At 32.9% G+C, this 21,097-nt stretch overlaps 1 protein-coding gene across 4 annotated transcripts in view; it reads right to left on the reverse strand.

The window, feature by feature from the left end:
- Positions 1-2,486: 2,486 nt before the first annotated feature.
- POLK (DNA polymerase kappa) overlaps positions 2,487-21,097 on the reverse strand; it is an 89,676-nt gene continuing 71,065 nt past the window's right edge. For 3 of the 4 annotated variants that reach the window (XM_057494248.1, XM_057494252.1, XM_057494247.1), the window contains 9 exons: positions 17,786-18,025; positions 16,500-16,624; positions 15,128-15,294; positions 13,035-13,067; positions 10,358-10,454; positions 8,279-8,450; positions 5,214-6,173; positions 4,145-4,184; positions 2,487-3,955 (listed from right to left, as the gene is read on the reverse strand). In XM_057494248.1, the coding sequence (XP_057350231.1) occupies positions 3,871-3,955; positions 4,145-4,184; positions 5,214-6,173; positions 8,279-8,450; positions 10,358-10,454; positions 13,035-13,067; positions 15,128-15,294; positions 16,500-16,624; positions 17,786-18,025 (1,919 nt within the window). In that variant the 3' untranslated portion in view covers positions 2,487-3,870. The remainder of the gene's footprint in view (positions 3,956-4,144; positions 4,185-5,213; positions 6,174-8,278; positions 8,451-10,357; positions 10,455-13,034; positions 13,068-15,127; positions 15,295-16,499; positions 16,625-17,785; positions 18,026-21,097) is intronic. The other variant, XM_057494259.1, reaches the window with a different exon arrangement.

Genomic DNA, 21,097 nt, shown 5'->3' on the forward strand with positions numbered 1-21,097 from the left:
TACCTTAAAGATTATTGTCATAAAAGAGATTATTTTTATTATATTTTCTACTTATTACTACTGTAGTAGAGGAATGCTAATTTTGTATACTGATCTTGTAGCCATACTTTGTTGAACTTTTATTAAATGTAGATTTTTAAAATGTAGACAAACACATAATCTGACAATAGTTTTGTTTCCAGTGTTTATCGTATTTATTTGTTGAATTATCTAGGATCCCCAGCAAAACAATAGGGGGTACCCTTTTGTTATTCCTATGGAATGCTTCTAAAATTTCACCATTAAATGTCATAACTTATATAGCTTTTTTAGAGATGAGGCAGAATTGACTAACAGAACCTCATTTTGTTTGGGGACCAGTGTACCCTGCTAAAAACTGTATCTTCTGGTTTCCTTTAATATGGGGAAGCCACTTGACACAATTTGGCCAATGGAATGATGTATGTAGAAAGTGTGACCTGAGCACCCAGGAAAATTCCTTAAAGTAGGACAGATTTATTGCCTTTTATCCTTTTCACTGCCTTGTCTTCCTGCTTGGAACTCATGTACAAGCCTGAGTGTGGAAAAGCCCATCTTGTGGCTATAAGTTGGCCATGTGAAGCCAAGAAAATGAGAGACTTTGAACCTATCCTTGAACCAAGTTAATACTAACCAATGAAATTCATGTTTCATGAGAAAACTAGAACTGATTTTTTTTAAAAGACTCCAACTGGGTCTCTGTAACTTGCAGCTGTAAGTGAAATTCTGAACCAGTAAAGAATGTAGGGTTCCACAAACAACAAAGCCTAACATGCACAATTGGCTTAGTGTTTGAGGGAGGGCTTTGGGGAGTGAGGACGCATATGACAGGCTGGAAAACTGGTGACTTGTTTGATAGTGATCAAATATTTGGTCATATTGTCAACCACTGCTGTTTGAAAGCAGATCAAATGCTGATTGAGGCTGCAGCATCAGGGGAAATGTTAACAGAAAAACTCAAAATGGCATGGGATGGCTCTTCTTGCTGAGTTCTAGCAAAGTCCTAGCAGAGAAAAACGTACTTTTTCTCTACTGAAGCTAGTAGCCTGCAGAGAAAGAAGAAAATATCTTGTGAAGGAAAGCAGTTTCTGCCATTTTTTTCTTTTTACTTTTTATTGTGCTATGTCATGTAAGAACAAGAATATATAAAATATATAAGTACAGTTTAAAGAATATTTTTAAACATCCATGTATTTACCATCCAAGGCAAGAAAGAGAATATTGTCAGCATCCCAGCAGCTCCATGTGCATCCCCCTACACATCTCCCTATCTCCTCATAGGAGAAATCATCATTTTAACTTTTGGAACAATAACATACTTGCTTTTCTTTACAATTTGGTCTCACATGGATATATACTTAAAACAATATGGTTCAATTTAAACTGTTTTGAACTTTATATAAATGGAAGCATGTTGATGACATCTTTCTATGACTTGCTTCTTCTGCTCCACATTATGTTCATGATATTCATCTACTTTCTGGTTAGCTCTTTCCTTCATTTTTACCACTGTGTGGAATTCTACTGTTTGAATATACATGAATATGCAATGGTAGAATTTAACCATTCTACCATTGCTGGATATTTATTTCCAATTTTTGGCTATTACAGTATTGCTATGAGCATTCTTGTACATGGTTCCTGAAAAACAGGTAAAATCGTTTTCCCAAGACAATTTATCAGGGTTCTGGAAAGAAAAAAATTAATTTTTTGAGTTTAAGAAAGGGACTATTTAGAAAGGTGTGGGGAAACCAAAAAGATAGTGTAGCAGCCCAGGACTAAGAAGAGTGAGGCTCTGTTGCTACCCCTAGGCTGAAGGGGTGGGGGAAGGAAAGGATGATAACCTGGAAGGAATGCAGTATGAAGTTGTGACTTTTGGTTAGGGACCTAACCAGCTCGAGATGATCCTACAAAAAGGTACACAAGGCAATAAATACCCAACTTCACCGCTTTTCCTCCTTGAAATCTTCTGCCGTGGCTCCCCCATTGGGGGGATTTTTTTTTCATTTCTATATTACTAAAATGGCTGAGAATGTTTTCATATTTGTTGACCATTTGGATTTCTATTTATGTGAAGTGCCATTTAAAGTCTCTTGTCCAAATGTCTATTGGCTGTCTGTCTGTCTTTTTCTCACTGATTCGTAGGAGTCATTTATATATTTCCAATATTAGTTTTTTGCCAGTTGTGTGTTACAAGTATGTTCTCCCAGGTAGAGCCCTATATTGTGACCCTAAGTAGGTAAGACTGTAAGTGCTTATTCTTTGTAGTTTTGATGTACTTTCTAAAAATGTCCCCAAACAAAAATATAATAAGAAAATGAGTTGAATGTATTAGATAAAACAGATAGAAAAGGATGTGGAGAGAATTCTGGGCAAAGAAAACAAAAGTTAAAGCATCAGAGAAGGGGGTAAAGAGTGGAAATGAAAGGAAACCATTTCTACTGACTAAAATCAATTAAACATTTCAATTTTTATTTTAAATTTTTATTAAATATTAGCAAATGACCACATTCAATTAAACGAATCATCTAGGTGAAAATAATTTAGTATTTATATAATATTGAAAACACAATAAAAATTAACTTGAGGCAAGACAGAAAACTAAATATGGTGCTATCTACTTTTTAATACATTAAATCAGTATTTCATTGAACTCAGTTTTGTAAAGAATTCACATAAATAAATCACACAATCAAGCACCATAGCTCTACAGCTTTGTATTCATCACTGTATATAATAATATTAGGCATGAGATTGGCATGTTAATAAACATTAAGCCTTACTGTGAATAATCTAGTAATTTAAAATCCAAGTTACCACTTTGGCCAAAGGCAGTTAAGATCCTACTTTAAGCTATTCCTAAAATATTTCAGTATAAATTTAGATAATAAGCTACGAAGTATGAAAAGTGGAAAAAGGAAAAAAACAGAAGAGAACAAAAGATTCAGTTTCTAAAACAGTAACATAAAATGGTTTCCATCTTCACATTTCAATTAAATAAATGTTTTTGATAAAAACTCTTATTGATAAAATGGAAGTATTTGGACCAACTATTTAAACTAACTACAATTAAGCATTCTTTCACAAATATAACTGCTAAGAAATGAAATGCTGCCATTTAAAACTCCTTTATATAAGAAAATAATTACCTTGAATCTTAGACTACATGTTTCCAGTGAACACAGTGCTTATTCATAAGATAAAGAAATTTTAAATAAAAAAGTTATTAATCATATTTTAAGCAAAAATTCTTTTAATACAGAAAATAATACTGTGATATTATTTTCCTGAGGGTAACAAAACCACTCATACTAGTTCTGCTAATCTAATATTCTTCATAGAACTTATGATAAATTATAATTATGAATGTTTATGAAGTATCTGAAGATACAAGGAGCTAAAATATGAATATACAAAATTGTAGCAGATACTAAGATCAAATATAGCAGTCCAGTGCCATCAAAGTGATTAAACACTGAAAAATTCTTACACTAAAATAAAATTCTTATGCTAAAATGTTGGTCTGAAACTCTGAGAGCCCTTATAAATATGCTTTTCTATTCACCTTAAAACATAATAAAGAAATCATTTTTTGATTCTATTCCTAATTCCTCATTTTTAAATTACTTCTAATAGCACTGATTTCTAATTGATACATTATGGAAGTGAATTCTCATGATTATCAAAAAGATATACAGGGGTAAATTCACATAAAGGAATTGTCATTGGGAGGGAGTTTATTGCATTTGTCTTTCACAAATGAATCTCTAAACTTAAGATGAGGAGGAAGAGATTCACTGATCATAAAATATCAAGTTTCAATTAAAAATTAATGATAAAAATGTTCAATCTTCATTTAAAAAATATATCAAGAGTGTGTCTGGGATTGTCTGGTCTTATTTTCTTTGATGCTGAGTACTTCATCATCAGTCCTGGCCTAGAATAAAAACAAACAAGCAGACAACAATTAAAATCCAGGAAGAGATTTCTTAAAACTTTTATAAATGATAGATTTAAAAAATTTTACTTGATGAATTATAAAAGTAAATTTTAAATCCCCTAAAAATTAGACCTCAAAATATTACAATTTTATAGGCAGCTTTATTAGAACTCATCTTAGTCATACCTTTTTGTTTTTGTTACAGTCTTCTGTATTGCACTGTTACCTTTAGAGGGAAGAAAATTCGAGAAATTCCATAATAAACAACATGAAATAATGAAAAAGTTGTATGAAACACTGAAATTGATTTAAAAAAAATTTCCTTAGTTCTACATAGTTCATATTTATACACACCGGAAACTAACTTTATAGCATAATTTCCTTGTAATATACTGGTTTTATTAGCACTACACTTAATTTTATTTTTCAAGTTGGGCTAGAATCAAATCTACCAAAAAACAAGTTGAAGAGGCTGTGTGGCTATGTAATTTTTCTTTTAATTTAAAGACCTAATTGGCTTTATTAGGCAATTCATGAATCAAGACAGCATCCCCTTTTAGCAAACAGATAAATGCTCCCAACAACTACAGGAAGACGGTTTTAGAAGACTGGACAAGGAATTCACAAATAGAAAAAAATTATTATTTCTTGTGAGGTCACCTTCATCTGGGGACAAAAGGGTGGATTCCTTTGGGAAATGAAGAGAGTAACAGATTATCTTAAATTCCTGACTTACTGCATTTCTGGGGGAAGCTGAAACTGAAATTAGGTTAGGTATTAAGTCCTGGTTTGATGATGTGATCTAGCAGAACTGACTCCATGTTGGGCCTGTGTTTTTCTTTTTAACAATGCTCTCCTTTTGATCAGACTCTCAGGTTGACTGAGCAATGTGATCAAAATTTAAGGCATCAATACCACTCTCAACTCAACTAGTGCTCTATATATTTCCTCACTGCTTCTGTTGTTCCTTTTGTGTGATGTCCATGGTCATATTTTTGTTTAATATTTGTGATATTCACAGGTTTAACCTTGAGTTCATTCTGTGCTTAATCAAGCCCAAGCCAAAGATTCCCCAAAATTTAAAACCTAATGGCTTCTTTGAATTCTAAACTATGGTAAGGCAACTAATATTTTCCTAAATGGCAACATACACAAACTATCCCTTTAGCAGTAAGTGTTTCAGATTTAACAACAATCTCAATTTTAATAAAACATTCCTAGAAAATCAAGTTCTTTAAAATGACTGCAAACTCACCAGCATTTTTGGTGCTTTCTTTGAGTTGGTTAACTATACTAACATTATCTTTTTTTAGTTCCTGGATAATGTCCTTATTTAAGCAAACATCCACATGCACATTGAACAGGGTAAGATCTGAAGTCTTTTGTTCCAGGTTACAAACAGGACAAACTAGAGCTTGGTCTGTTACCACTTCATATAAATAAGGCTGGAGGGATTTTTGCCTACTTAATGATCCAACATCTTCATTTTCCAGTGAAACAGCACAGGAAGAATTCTGATGACAGTGCTCAATATTAAATGATTTGCTTGGAAAACTAGAACAGTCCCCTTTGCCGTGCTTATTACTTAAAGCATCTAGACTTATTTCTTTAGGTGGGTTCCCTATAGTCTCTACCAACTCTACACAGTCTACTGAACTGGTTTCTATATTCTTCTGATGGGTTTCATAATCCTGCTTCTCACAGACTGAAAAACAATGATGTATACTTTCTTTCTTATTAACTTCTGTAGAGGAAGCATGTGAACATGAGAACATTTTAGAGTTTTCACTGATTGATGGTCCATCAAGACATGTATCTACATGTCTATTAAAGGCTTCCAGGCTAATGCTTTTTTGCCCCTTAAAGCAAACAGGACAGGTAAATATCTGTGAGCTATCCGAATTCTCTGATGATTCTAAATTTTCATTCATCTTCTTTAAAACTTGGAATGATTGTGATGCCTGTAAACTTTGTTTATCCACAGTTTTACATTTAAATATGTCTTGGTGGCTCCATTTTCTTTCCAATCTTTTTTTATCAAAGAAGCTCTTCTTTTGAGACATTTCTAGAGGTTTTAAAAACTGATCTTTGTCAGTTTTCTCTAGTGTACACCCAGTGGCCGACAGAGTTTGGTTTCCAGACTTTAAGAAGCCAATAATGCTCCTTTGTTGGTATTTCTTGTCTTCTTCACTGGGAAAACTAGATAACCGCACACCTAAATTAAACCAACCACAATTAATCAATTTCAAGCTTAACAAAGCTAATTCACTCATACTGCACAAAAACATTTTGTATAATCCTGTTGTGACATATATACAAAAAGGCTGTTTAGAGAAAAATAATAAGCAACAACACATATTTTCTGAATTAAAGGATGCTTTTTTAAAGCTAGTACTTTGAGCAGAAATTTACTTTCCTTAAAAAAGTGGGTATCACTAAGTGGTATCTACTACAGTTGGTGTGATTTTATATAGTTCTTTCAATTAATATCTGACACATGATACCATTAAATACCAAGTACCTAATTAGCCAACTACAAGACTCTAGCATTTTTTTTTCCAGTAGACAAAAATCTTTATTTTTTATTTATTTATTTTTTCTTTCATATTTTTATTTTATTTTATTTTATTTTATTTTTGAGAGGGCATCTCTCGTATTTATTGATCAAATGGTTGTTAACAACAATAAAATTCTGTATAGGGGACTCAATGCACAATCATTAATCCACCCCAAGCCTAATTCTCATCAGTCTCTGATCTTCTGAAGCATAACAAACAAGTTCTTACATGGTGAACAAATTCTTACATAGTGAATAAGTTCTTACTTGGTGAACAGTGCAAGGGCAGTCATCACAGAAACTTTCGGTTTTGATCACGCATTATGAACTATAAACAATCAGGTCAAATATGAATATTCGTTTGATTTTATACTTGATTTATATGTGAATCCCACATTTCTCCCTTATTGTTATTATTATTATTATTTTTTTTTAAATCTTTATTTTTTAGAATAAATTTAGAATCACAGCAAAACTGAGCAGAAAGCACAGAATTCCTAAATATCCCTGCCCCTAAACCTAATACACAGCCTCCTCCAATTAACTTCCCCCACCAGAGTGGTACATTTGTTATAATTGATGAACTTATATTGACACAACATTATCACTTGAAGTCTGTAGTTTACATTAAGGATCACCCTGCTGTTGGACATTCTATGGGTTTGGACAAATGTATAATGATATGTATCCACCATTATAGCATCGTACCAAATAGACTGACCACCCTCAAAAAAACAAAATCCTGTGTGATCTGCCTCTTTATTCCCTTCTTCCCCTTGCAGCCCCCGACAACCACTGATCTTTTTCCTGTCTCCATAGTTTTGTCTTTCCAGAGCATTGCATAGTTGGAATCATACAGTATGTAACCTTTTCAGATGGGTTTCTTTCACTTAATAACATACATTTAAGGTTCCTCCATGTCTTTTCATGGCTTGATAGCTCATTTTCTTTTATGCATTGAATAATATTCCATAGTCTGCATCATTTTCCATTCACCTACTAATGAGAGACATCTTGGTTGCTTCCAAGTTTTGGCAATTATGAATAAAGCTGGTAGAAATATCTGTTCCTTAGCTCTTTCAATCAACAAACTTTATTCAATTGATTTCAGTGTATACAATCTTTCAAATATGATGGCTAATGACCCACTCTTAGCGGTAAAGTGGCATTTGGAGTGCGTATCCATAGAAATCCTCTTACCAGCTCACTTTGGAAACATGGTTGGTTGGTTTGTCTGTTTACAATGTGGTGGCTAGAGATGTGGCAACATCCCTTATCTGTAATTCTGAAATCTAAAAAGCTCTGAAAGTAGTAACAAATGACAATTGATGACCAAATTGATGTGAAGCTATTTATAGTCTTTGCAATATTAGTGTGAATATTGTTTTGTTTGACTACAGAAATGTGAATGTGTTTGACCATGAGGTTCTGCCTCAGATCCCAAAGGCATATAACATACTCAATATGCACTGAATTTGCTTTCTAAAATCTGAAAAGTTTTAAAATTTGAAACATACCTAGTCCCAAGGTTTTCAATAGTAGTAAAGAACAGCCAATATTTAATTGGTCCTTTAGTTGGTTCTTACTAGAATTGAACTAATGATCATGGCTTCACATGCATCAGATTCCAACAGTTAAGAAAATGGCAGCATTATAGGTACACATTTCTAAACAGATTTAAGAAATAAAATAGAGGTGTTCAGAGTTGATTCTCTGGGAAAGTCTAGCAGATTTAAGGATAAACAAGAAAAGAAAAGCCATACCCATAAGTCTTAATCTCAAGGGATGTGGAAAATCAGCATCAATTTCTGTTCTTAGCAATTCTTTAGCAATAGCAAATATTTCTTCTGAGGTAGAAATTACAGATGAAACTGTAGATGCTCGAGTTTTTAGTTCAAAATTCACATTCTTCAACTTAAGTGTAACAGTTCTACCCTGTAACAAACAGAATACATTATCATACATGACTTTCTAACTCCTGGAAAAAAGTTATTTTATAGGTTAGAAAAATTCAGAAAGAATTTCTTATGTACCTATAATATGGAAGTATAATCATTCATAAAATAAGGCAATGAAAATTGTCATAAAGAATAAGTAGTCTATTAAGTAATCTAAAAATCCCGTTTTAGCCAGTAATTCTCCCTTCTCCAAACAAATTTTTATAGGACCTTAATATAAAAGGCAACGTTAACTTATCGCTTTCCTTTTAACTAAATGTCTTTTAGAGGTTAATTCAGTACTGAAAAGGAAGGGAAGAAAAAAATCTTTCCAAAGGGGCTTCATGGAATAGGTCTTTTGGATAGCTCATACTTACTGTGTGCATACTATACACCAGACAATATGCTAAACAACTTCACGTATGAACTCCCTTTACAGTTATTGTTTAATGGGTACAGAGTTTCAATATGGAATAATGAAAAAGTTCTGGAGTTTGATAGTGGTGATGATTGCACAATATGAACGGAAATGCTACTGAAATGTATACTTAAAAATGGTTAATATGATAAGTTTCACATTATGTATATTTTACTACCTCCTAGAGGTTGTGGGAGTGGGTTAGACTTATTAACTCAGTCCCAAAGATGGAGTATGGAAAGGAAAAAATAGTAACTTCACAATGGAGAAGTGTTGTAAATACTACCTTTTAAGCAAGTGAGGAAGGTTACTATCGCCCATGGTATGTGGCTATCCTATGCCCTGTTAGGATGTGATGAAGGACACTTCACCTCTGTGGTATTCTTTCTAGAAACCTATAACCTTGGTCTAATCATAAGAAAGCCATCAGACAAACACAGATTGGGAGACATTGTATAGGACACCTGACTAAGACTGGATACCTCAAGACTGTCAAGGTCATGAAAAACAAAGAAATACTGAGAAACTGTCACAGACTAGAAGAGACTCGGGGATATGATGACTAAATGCAATGTGGTTCCCTGGACTGAATTCTGGAACAGAAAGAGAACATTAATGGAAAAAAGAGGTAAAATCCAAATAAAGTCTACAATTTAGCTAATAGCAAGCAATATGCTAATATCAGCTTTAGATAAATATAACTATGATAATACAAGGTGTTAATAATGAGGGAAACTGGGTATACCCAAACTCTTTATATTTGTTATCATTGCAATTTTTCTGTAAATGTAAAATTATTTTAAAATTAAAAGTTTATTAAAAAAATGTTTTAAAAGAACTCTCATTATACTCAAGGTATGATAGAGAGATTATAAAAACAATGCTCATCAGCTATCTTATCCTTTGTAGTAACTTTTTAATATTTTTGTACTAGACTTCACAATAACTCCATCTCTGGTTTGCGAGTGTTGGAAAAATGACTTAATATGGACTGCTGTGAGTGAAGAATAGAAAATACAATGCTCAAAGCCTTCCAGGTTTTGTTCTCATTGTATTAAGCAACCTGGATTAGAGCCTTGGAATAAAATGCCTGTTCTAGAAAGTTACTGTCTACGTGAGATAAACATTAAAGGATGATTTGAAAGGCATTTATAATAATACAGTTCTAGGGAAATCCTTTCCTTTGCCTTATTCTCTAATGCTAATGTAACTGATTCTGAACTTAATGAGATGTACTCCTGAGGTAGTATGAACTCTTCTGGAATTATATTGGAACCACTTCACCCTCATAAATTGCTTCTTCATAGAATGGCTGCATCATAAGCATCAGATATGGGTCAGAACTGAGTATGTCTCTATTGGGGATGGGAATACTCTTTTCTGACATCCCCAATTTGTATTCAAATGCAAACTCCAATTCTGCCTTAATGCAATATTTTATTATTAAACAATTTTTAAACTAAGAATACCAAATCAAAATAAAATACCTTACGTCCTTCTTTCTGCAGATCTTGAGCAAGTTCACTGCAAAGTTCTTGGCACAAGCTGTACTGTTCTTCTGCTTTACTTATCTCGCTGAACGTCCTAGAAAGACAAGAATGATATTGATTTAAGAGTAAACTATAACTCGGGACAATTTAGGAATGATATAGTATGTTTAAATGGCCTAGCATTTTAAGTTATACTTTCTGCAGTACAGAATAGTTTTTAGATGAATTAAGATATAATTAAGTAAAAACATCTAAGATCTACTTAAATATGGAATTTATAGTTAAAATGATTAGGAAAGGTGCATTTGATCTCTCTACAGTATTTTTTAAAAAGATAATTAAAGTAACCAACAGATAATGACAATGCCCCCCAGAACCAAAAACACATTAGGATACATGTGTACATGGACTCTGTTACAGAGGATTATCTTAAGAAAGTATAGGTGAGAATTTCACTCCAATTATTGCACATGTATTTTCTGGAAGAAAAATATCTTGAAGTAGATTTAAAGCGTTGGTTCATGTCATCTATGTAGAGTTATTTAAAATAGACAACTGAAAACGGAGAGCTAACATTAAATGTAGGAAGTTTGAATTAATCTGCAATAGAGTGTTGAAAGAAGTTGAGAGATCATACTAACATGAAAGAGGAAGATACTGAAGAGAGATCAAGATAATGATAAAAGACTTTGAGCAGATTATTCAGTGGAGTCCCCCTTGTAAATCTATTCCTGGATACCTAGTTCTCCTTCCTAGTGGCAACCAATGTTGCCAGCTTCCTATTCATTTGCATTCCTCCAGAATATTTTATGCATATATGAGCAAACAAGCAAACATTTCCCCCTCATTTTTTTATATAAACAAATTATTAGACACATTATTCAGTACCTTGCTTTTCTCAATTTATCCTGGTGAGTGCTCCCTATTTCCTCATTTTTATATGGCAGCCTAATATTCTAATGTAAAGATATAAGATCATTTAAACAATCCTCTATTTATGGATATTTACTTTTAATCTTTTGCTATCATAAAAAAATACAATGAATAACCTTGTATATATGTAAAATGCCATGTGATTACATTTGTGGAATTAATTCCTAGAAAAAGAGCCATGGGATTAAAGTACATGTGCATCTGTGATTTTGATAGATACTGCCAAACTGCTTGCCCCTCTGGTGGGCAAAATAATGGTCTCCAAAGATGGCCAAGTTCTTAATCTCACTTGGGACCTAGTATATTATGTGGTGAAAGAGACTTTGCAGATGTGATTAAATTAAAATGGGAAGATTATCCTGGATTATCTAGGTGGGGCCAATGTAATCCCAAGGGTCCTTGTGAAAAGGAGGCAGGAGGTGAGATTCAGAAAGACAAGGTGCTGGTTTGAAGATGGAGAATGGGGGCATTAGTCAAAGAATACAAACTGCCTCTAGAAGCTTTTGGTAAGGAAATGAATTCTCCCCTGAGCCTGTAGAAGTAATTCAAACCCAGCTGACACCTATATTTTAGCATTTCTGGTCCTCAGAACTGTAAAGGAATAAATTTGTATTGTAAACCAATAAATTTGTGGTAATGTTGTGATAAACCAATAGAAACTACGACACTCCCTCTAGAGTTTATAGCTCTTTCATTCCCAGTCTTGATAATAGTGTATGTTAGTATCTGTATTAACCTGATTAGTGAAAAATGCTACCTCAGAAAACATTCAATCTGTATTTCTTAAAGTATAAAGGAGATTGGGAATATTTTCATGTTTTAAGAGCCATCTGTATTTCTTTCCAGTAACTAATTAGATCTTTGTTCATTTTTTCTATTGGCCTGCTGGACCTTTCTTATAAAATATTAATTGTTACTAATATTCCTGCATAGTAAGTGGTACTTTCAATAACAAAGACAAATGGAAGAAAAAACTGATTAAATAATAAAATACTATCTTAATTTTGGATGCTTTCCCCCTTCTTTTCCTTTGATTGCTTTTATGTAAATCACAGCCTAAAACAGTAATTTTTATCAAAGTCTCATTTATTAAGTGTGTTGTCTTGTAAAAGCCATGCAGGTTTTCTGATCACAAATAATACATGTGAAAAATGAACACACTGTTGTACTAGGTCAGTGGTTCATAAATGTCTCAGTGGAACTTTGGTGCTTTGAGGAGATAATTGAAGGACTTTTCAAACACTGATGTTTTTCCCAAAACAATAAGGTTCCATCAAGATTTCACCTGACTTCCAAACAAGATTGTAAACCACTGAACTAGATTACCTTAGAGCTCTTGTTCATCAGTGTCTTACTATTTGATGCCTGTGCTTCATTCACCAAATATTTGAAGAGTTTCAGGAAGAATTCCATGGTTATTCCTTAAGTTTCTCAAATAATTACTCAGTAGAGTTTTTCTTATAAACAAGGTTAGAAATTAAAATTTAAAATCTGAGAATGCCTGATTTTCACTGAATAGAAACAAAACCAACATTTAAAAAAATAACTGTGGTTAATTTTTTTCCCTTTGAGAGCATAGAAATCAAAGAAAATAAAGCATTGTACTGGGATATTTACTTTAGGAATGTCAACTGCTGAAAACTTGGTTTGCAAAAAGATTTTTTCATTTCAGTGATATTTTACTAAAACTTAAAAATTAGCTTAAAATAACATGAATGAACAATTAATAACAAAACATTACCTCTCAACACTCATGCTTTTCCTCTCCCCATCCCTTGAAATAAAAAAAAAGTTTTTAATTGCTTTCTCAAAGACTGAGTTCCTTTTAGTCAAACAATATTTAACACATCAATTACCCTTCAGATAACTCAATAAGGCTTCTGATTTATTTATACATCATGAAACACAGCAAAGTATTTTTAATCTAAAAATAAAACTGCCACCAAAGGTCATAGATCAATAGGATGCTAATATGATTACATGTGTAATGGATCAAGTATATATCTATCAAAGAGAAAAATATGAAGGTAGGTATAAACTGCTTCTATTAAAAGCCCTAATAACAAAAAAACACAACTTATAAAATCCAATAAAAGGTGGTAGCAATTAAATTTTGAATAATTTAATGTCAATTATCTAGTTCTAGCCTAGTACATTAACTTCACTTTCCTACAGCCTATTTCCTATTCATTCACACCACTCTACAGAATCTTAGTCAGAATTTGGCACACAGTAACAGGATTATGACTAGGAATCTAAACCATCTAGTTTGGTTGGATTCTAGCTGCTAGATAGGAGTGGTTGAAACCAAGACACTGAAATGACATGTATTCATATTCCAAAATACTCAGTGGACCTATTATGAATTGAGCATTGTTCTAGGCCTTAGAGATACAGTAATGAACAAGTAAAACCAAGTACCTGACCTTAAGAAACTTATGTCTTAATGGAGGATTAATAAATAAGCAAATAGAGAAGTAACTATGGAATATGTTATAAGAGCAGAAGTATTATAGACTAAAAATAAAGCAGAGCAGGGGAATAGAGAATGTGGATAGAAGAGAAGGCATGTTTGCTATTTCATATTAGAAATTACCTATGAATTTCACTTAAAAGCATTACCTATGTCTTTAAATACCATGGGTTGATATGTGCTATATAAAGAACTATATTGTTTTCAAACACTACGGAAACAAATAGAAGGAAAGAGTAAAGAAGAAAGTTTTATTCCCTATTACCTTCAAATACTAGATATTTATAGTACTGTGATGTCTTTCTTTTATCTTTCATTTTATCTACTCAAGATCAAAGTCAGCTAATGGTGGACTCAAAAGAATGTGGAGCAGGACAGACAAGAAAAGTAATACCACAAGCCTTGCAGAAATCTCTGAAAGATTAAGCAGGTTTAATTGGTTAATCAAATTTATTTTATAAGCCTTCTCAGTAATCTTCTTGTTTTGCTTTAGTTTAAGTATAAGAATATAAAGGAGATATTTTGAGGGCAGGCTGACAGGATGATGACAAAATTGTAAAAATAGTGCCTACCATTAATTCCCAACCTTTATTTTTAATTCCTTCTTTTCACCACCCCCAACAGTACACTCTTTGAGTTCTAGGACACTTCTTTTAAGATCTACATGAAAGAGTGGCAGGGAAAAAACACAGGGCCTCTCCTCTAGCTGTTTCCTCTTCTAGATCTTTGCATATCAGCCCCTTTAAGTCTCTACCTCTGGATGACCATCACCAACATTGACTCTTATCCCCAAGTCATTTTCTATGCCCTCACTCTGCCTTACCTTCTTCATTTGTTTACTAGATTAATTTCTTTCTCCCACAGTAGTCTGTAAACTCAATGAAGAGTTTTGTTCACTGCTTGTTTATGTTACTATCCCCTAACATAAAATAAGTATTCAGTAATGAATGAATGAGTGATTTATACATCTGGAAATGAGAGAAATACAGTTAGTTCATGACAGCCTTCAAAGAATCATTAACTCTCCTTTCTTAAAGAGTGAATTCTGGAATATGAGCTATCATTATTTCTTCCACCAGTATCCTTATGTTCTGAACAAAGAACAAGGCAGGTGCAGAAAAGAAAATACCCGTTATTCCTCTTGTCCACCTATCTAATTTCTGTAGCCAAAACCTCAGAGTGATTCCTTATTCCTCCTTTGCTTTTCTCCCACACCACTCTTCTGACTCAAAAATTATAGTCTGAATTGAACTAGCCCAAAAGAATTTTAAAACTCTTTATCCTTATGACCTCCATCTCAATGTTAAAACTTACTTCAGCAAATGATAAAGGAAAAGCAGGATGAGTATACATACAGATACCTTGCCAGGTGTGTTGACCCTAGACCCAGAGAAATATGAAGAAAATGATGCCAAGATGTTTCAGAGAAAAGGAGAGAAAGTAATGCCCTCTGTTGGTAGAGTTCTGTGCAAGTAATAATTCCAAGGGCCTTAAACATTTTCTCTGTAACTTTTCCTATTCCAGAAACCTATAAAAGAGTCAATATTTATTATTAATACATTACGAAATTAAGGTAAGCACTGACATTATAATCTCACTATATCTTTTATAACCAATAAACAGTATGAATAATGTGACAATCTTCACAAGTCATGCAAAAAAAAAAAAAAAGAAAAACTGCTTTAATTACATGTTGGCCATATTTCCTAAACTAATGCTCCATGGAAATTTAAAACTTAAGATGAATTTTAAAAAGCAATTTAAAAAGGAGTTCTATAGTCATATAAACTTGGGGAATGGTGGGATAAACTTAAAATTAACTTTTTATTACAAGTCATATGAATCTTTAATATACTAATACCTGTTAGGAACCACCAAGGGTGGTATGTCCTAAAGTTCTTTTACCCCAGATCTTTGATGGGCACCTATTCATACCTTGAAAAACACATTGGAAAGTACTGCTTTATAGGTACACCTTACATATACTAAACTATTCAGTAACATTACGTATTATATACTTTGATATAGCTTTTCTTCTGAGCATTGAAAAATGTTTGTTTAAATCCACTTAAGTACAATATGTTGGGTGAGAAAAGGAAGCCTTAGAACATCAAATGTTGTACTGCAATTGTTTTAAAAAGTATATATGTGTGTGTGTGTGTGTGTGTGTGTGTGTGCGTGTATGCCAAAAAAATCTAGAAGCTGTAAAAAAATAATAAAATATATCCTTTCTATAACCCCTGAGGGATCATTTAACCATTTTAAGGATGGTAAATTTCTGTGTGTGTCAAAAACAATTAAATTTCTAAATATCTTTAAAGTTATACCTTTTAAACTGGTAGCAATCTGGACTTTAGAACTAAGGTAGTATATTAAGTTATAGCTGAAAGGACTTTTACAAGTATTTTATTAATTTCTCTTCTCCTTGATAGGGGCACACTTAAAACTCTCATATATTGCTTTTTAAAATATTTCCGACAGATAAGCTTCCTGACTTTTAGGGTTCCACAGAAAGATTTCTTCAAGTCCAAAATCAATAATCCATTATAGTTCTTACTTGTCACCTATTACTTTAGAACTTTTCAGAAAAGAATGATTACTATCATCCTAAATAGTATCTTTTCAGAACTCTGCGTGTGCGTGTATGTGTGCATGTGCGTGTGTGTGTGTGTGTGTGTGTGTGTGTGTGTGTGTGAGAGAGAGAGAGATGATACATTTTACATAAAATCTCACCTTTCTAATGTGTAAGTCCTTGATGAATTCCATCACAGCTTGTCTGTTGGGGAGTATTTGGTACTGTCCATTTGGTTTATTCTTATCACTGCATACTTTTGCTAACATTGCATTTGGGGCAATGCCTTAAAAGAAGAACACTCAGATGATTCAAATAAGTTGATATGTATGATTTTAATATATGAGATGACAATACAAAAAATAATGTTAAGTGAAAAAAACCTGAAATGATGTGGAATACTACTTTAAAACTAACATTTGATTATGATCCATCTCCCCAGAGATTGCTATGATTTTAGGAAAATGAATTGTACTAGTTATTGTGGCAGCAGAAATGAATATTTAAAGTTCCATTTTCAAGTCTAAAAGTAATTTCAGACTTTGTGACACTATTAGTTTACTTATTATTTTTAGTAATTATTTTTGTTCTTGAAAGTTCACTTGGAAAGGAACACAGGGCTATCTTTTAGAAAAATCCAGAATATAATTTAGGATGGACGTTTACTCTTTGAAAAGATCTTTTGTATAGATTATCCACATAAAGAAAAAGAAAAAAACAAGGTTCTGGGTTGCAGTATATTTAAAACAATAATGAAATGTGTGCATCCTTTTTCTGTTACAAAGCAAATTAGTACTTTTCAGAAAGGTGCTTTACAATTTCTAGGAATCTTAATGATTAAGATAACTTAAAGTTCGTTTCAATTATTATAGACATCTTCCTAAAATTTATTATTTATTCTCATGCTTCGGTATAGAAAGAAAAGACTAACCTAATTATATTATGGCTTTTATAAGATAACTCAGGGTCCTCATGATGAATATCATTTCTATGTTAAGACACAATGATACCCTCATATGTTACTGACACACGTCAAAGCTCTTTTCTCTTGCTTTATTGCCGGTTGGTGTTTCTTATGTTGCTATATTGCTAGCTTGTGGTCATCTGGGGTCTCTCTTGCACTGTAATCATGGACAGGGCTGACACCTTCAAAGGGAAAACTAATTTTTATGTCCAAAACCAATTACAATACATTTTGTGCTTAAAAAAGGATAGATACATGAGACTTATAGCCTTTCCTTTGGGCTTATAGGTTTTTCTGCTTAATTCCAATTTACCTGTAGGTTCACAGCATTCTGAATAGGTAAAGTTGTTAAGACAGAATGAAAAAAAATGGTTAAGTAAAATGTTATTATATACTTTATTATGAGAAACTACTAATATTCTACTTGAATTAGGCAGTCTGAAAATTCTAACTATTGTTAGCCCTCAATAACCTTTGAAGTACCTGCACTGGCTGTCAGTGTGGTTTTTTGCTCGATTCTGAAACGAATTTCCTTTACCACTTCCTCAGCCGATGTTCCAAAAACAACTGAGTTTTGAAGTATTTGAGGATTATTTTGTTCTTCAATGTTCTCTTGGAAAGGATTTCCTGAGGGTTGCAAATCAGGAGGAGTATCTTCAAAAAGTAGCGGAGAGATGGATCGTTCATTCTCACTCGGTGTATTAACTTCCTTTCCTGGCTTATCTAAATTATAAACAGGAACAATAATTCATCTTCCACTTTAAGAAGTACATACTTCATAAATTAGGTTTCCCTACATTATTTCTAAAGACAAACCAAATATAATGTAATTTTGTTTCAAAGAAACAAGATCAGAAATGTTATAATTTATATTTTATAACTCTTTAACAAAGAAAATATTGATTCTAAGTTTTTCATAAAAAAATATTATCCATTTCTATAGTATATATTTTAAAAGGAAATATCCTATGTAAAACTCACAAATTTTTTTATCTGTGTTAATCAAAATCCAGAATTGGGCTTACATTCACAGTACTTTTTTCTTAAAAAAAAAAATGAAAGATTTTTTTCCCTTTACCTATCTCTGGGAGGAAAAAGAATCTTTGGACCTTTTTAAATTAGTATTTAGGAATGAGGAAAAAGGCATTAAATAGTCAAGAATAATTATACCTGAAAAATAAATTTTGTTTATAGAGGGAAAGAAACCTAAAATTTTCTTCATTCTGACTTTAATTTTGACTCATTTTGAAAGTATCACTGTTACTAAGGGCACATTTGAAATAAATAGAAATTATTTCTGAAAGTTATACTTCTTTAAATATACAAATTCTTAAGGTCTGATCAACCATGGTGCAGGTTTAAGGGAAAGAAGCCTTTATTACTACTGTCAGTAGGCTGTAAATTAATATTACTATCAAAAAGTAAATTAAGAAATACCAATCTCGTTATTACCTCATTTTATTTGCATTTTTCATAAATGGACTGTAAAATTAAATCTATACTGATACTAAAAATGTCCTCATGAACAAATCCATTACTTTCTGGGCTTAATGGAGGAGAAATGCAATTTAAATTTATTTATAAAAACTAAGATTAACAGCAGAGCTTTCTGATCCCATTTCATAATTTTATTACATATAAATATTTTCCAAATTAAGGTAAATGCAGAAGCAAAAATTTAATTTCTACTTTCAAGATACATATAAATGCATATTACTTTAAAAATTAACTTGGACTTTTAGGAAGATTTTCTAAAGATAATATAAATATGACAAACACCTGATTAGTTTCAAATTTTAAAGTATGTAATATGGATTAAGTTACAGAGATTTTCCAAATAAGAATCCCAGGCCATATACAAAATAAGCCTCATTTTCAAATTTATATTAGCTGTTACTTATGTGTTTCAGTTCCTTTCATTTTCCATTTTCTAGTTTTAAAATGCAGAGCAATTCAGAGAGGATGAAGACTGTGGCACAGCTGAAATGGTATCTGCCTGGAGCCCCTTTTCCCCAACTGGATGGGTGGAAGTCAAAGTAAACACAGTTACCTAAAAACTATAGGCCAAGCAAGGTAACTGTCACATTCATAAACCCTTTCTGCGGAGTACCTTAGGCCACGTTTTGTACTTCAGGCTTCTATCACCCCACCCTCAGGTAAGCCCCTGGGGTAGAACACTGCAGTAGGAAGCAAGCATGACCTTCACAAGCTCACTGTGAGAGCTGCTCCTGAATGGCAAGTTACCATTTCAATCTGTCTGCTCTGTGAGGCTTGGCTATGCATCTAACTGCTAAAGAGGTTTCTTACTTGCTTTCTGAAAGAATTATCTTTATAATATTTATACTGAGGTGATCTAAATATAAAACTAAGGTTTCTTATAATCCAAAACATTATAAACAGAACTGTCTCTGCTGCATCGTTTTCCCTTGGGACAGACAGGAAGCTGATTGGGACAGTCCGGACCAGAACCATCTGTCGTGACTAGTATGAGATGTATTGTTCCGTGATATGTGTGATTTTTAGATATAGTTAATCCCCCCTTTGAATGTTGTGTGGAAGGAAATTGCTAAATAAACTGTGTGATTTGTGCAACCGTAAGGGTGTTAAGTTCATTACTCCATCGCCCTGCGGATCCATACTCCCTGACCTGCTCATGTCACTTACATTTCCTGGCACTCATCATCCAGATTTATAGAGCAGAATAAACATGAAATAATAATAGTTATTTTATTTGTATATAGACATGTTAGTTAGCAATGCTTTTCCAAAGACTGCACATTTTAGCAAACAGTGAAAAATTGTCTTGGTTCAATTTAGAGGAAGATTTATCAAGCAACTACCACGGTTCCAACACACTGTTGAAAGCTTCCCATGGCATAACATGCCATCAGATACGCCTGTAAGTGCAGCCCACAGGTATTTATATATGAGAAAAACAAACTATTTAAATTGCTTAAGAATATAAAATATATAAAGTGGAAAGTATATAAACAAGTGTTATTAGCAATAGGTAATAAAAATACACATCCTTATAGTGAGTTTGGACATGTTATAATAAATGGAAAGAACAATAGAAAATGAAAACATTTGCTTTAGTCTCAAAGTAATGTTTAAAAAACATCTTGTGAAAGTAATTGCTACAGAAGGCTCTCAGAGGATGCTTTGACATAACTATATAATGGTATTATCCCCCCTACCCTGTCACTGACTTTTGTGAAAAGGAAAAAGTGAGATTTTAAGTAGTGACATCAGGCTTTGTGTGCCACTTACCCAAATGATAAAGTTATACTAAGGACAAACCTTTTGCTCCAAGCCTTTGTGTCCAGAAATTATGCTTATTTATTGTCTAATGTTTCTACTAAAGAGAGAGACTTACCCCTTAGAGCTCTAAATAAGGTAATGAGTTAATTAAACTTAAATCAAACTTGCTCCAAATATCTTAAGCTTGCTCCGAGGAACTGAGCCACTAGGTAAGAGAATTTTATGCCATTGAAGATTCAGCATTTTTGCTTCAGGGAAAGTTACAAACAGGTTTCCTGACTTGCCTGGTCCTCTCTGAAGCAGTCAATGAGTTGTGCACATGAAATGTGCCTATGAGTTGTGAGCAAACCCTCTGTTTCTACCTTTTCATCTGGGTGAACTTTGCTCAGGGGTCCGGAACAGCTCAGACATTTGAAGTAATCATGCCTCTGACAGGGTTAAAAGCAGTGTGTGTAATATCTATCTGCTTGTCTCTTGGTATTGTTTTGGATAGATAATAAAGGAACTGACATAGGCAGTATAGTTCAGGAAAAG

Source organism: Manis pentadactyla, chromosome 2 (genome assembly GCF_030020395.1).
Source record: "Manis pentadactyla isolate mManPen7 chromosome 2, mManPen7.hap1, whole genome shotgun sequence".
NCBI classification, from domain to species: domain Eukaryota; kingdom Metazoa; phylum Chordata; class Mammalia; order Pholidota; family Manidae; genus Manis; species Manis pentadactyla.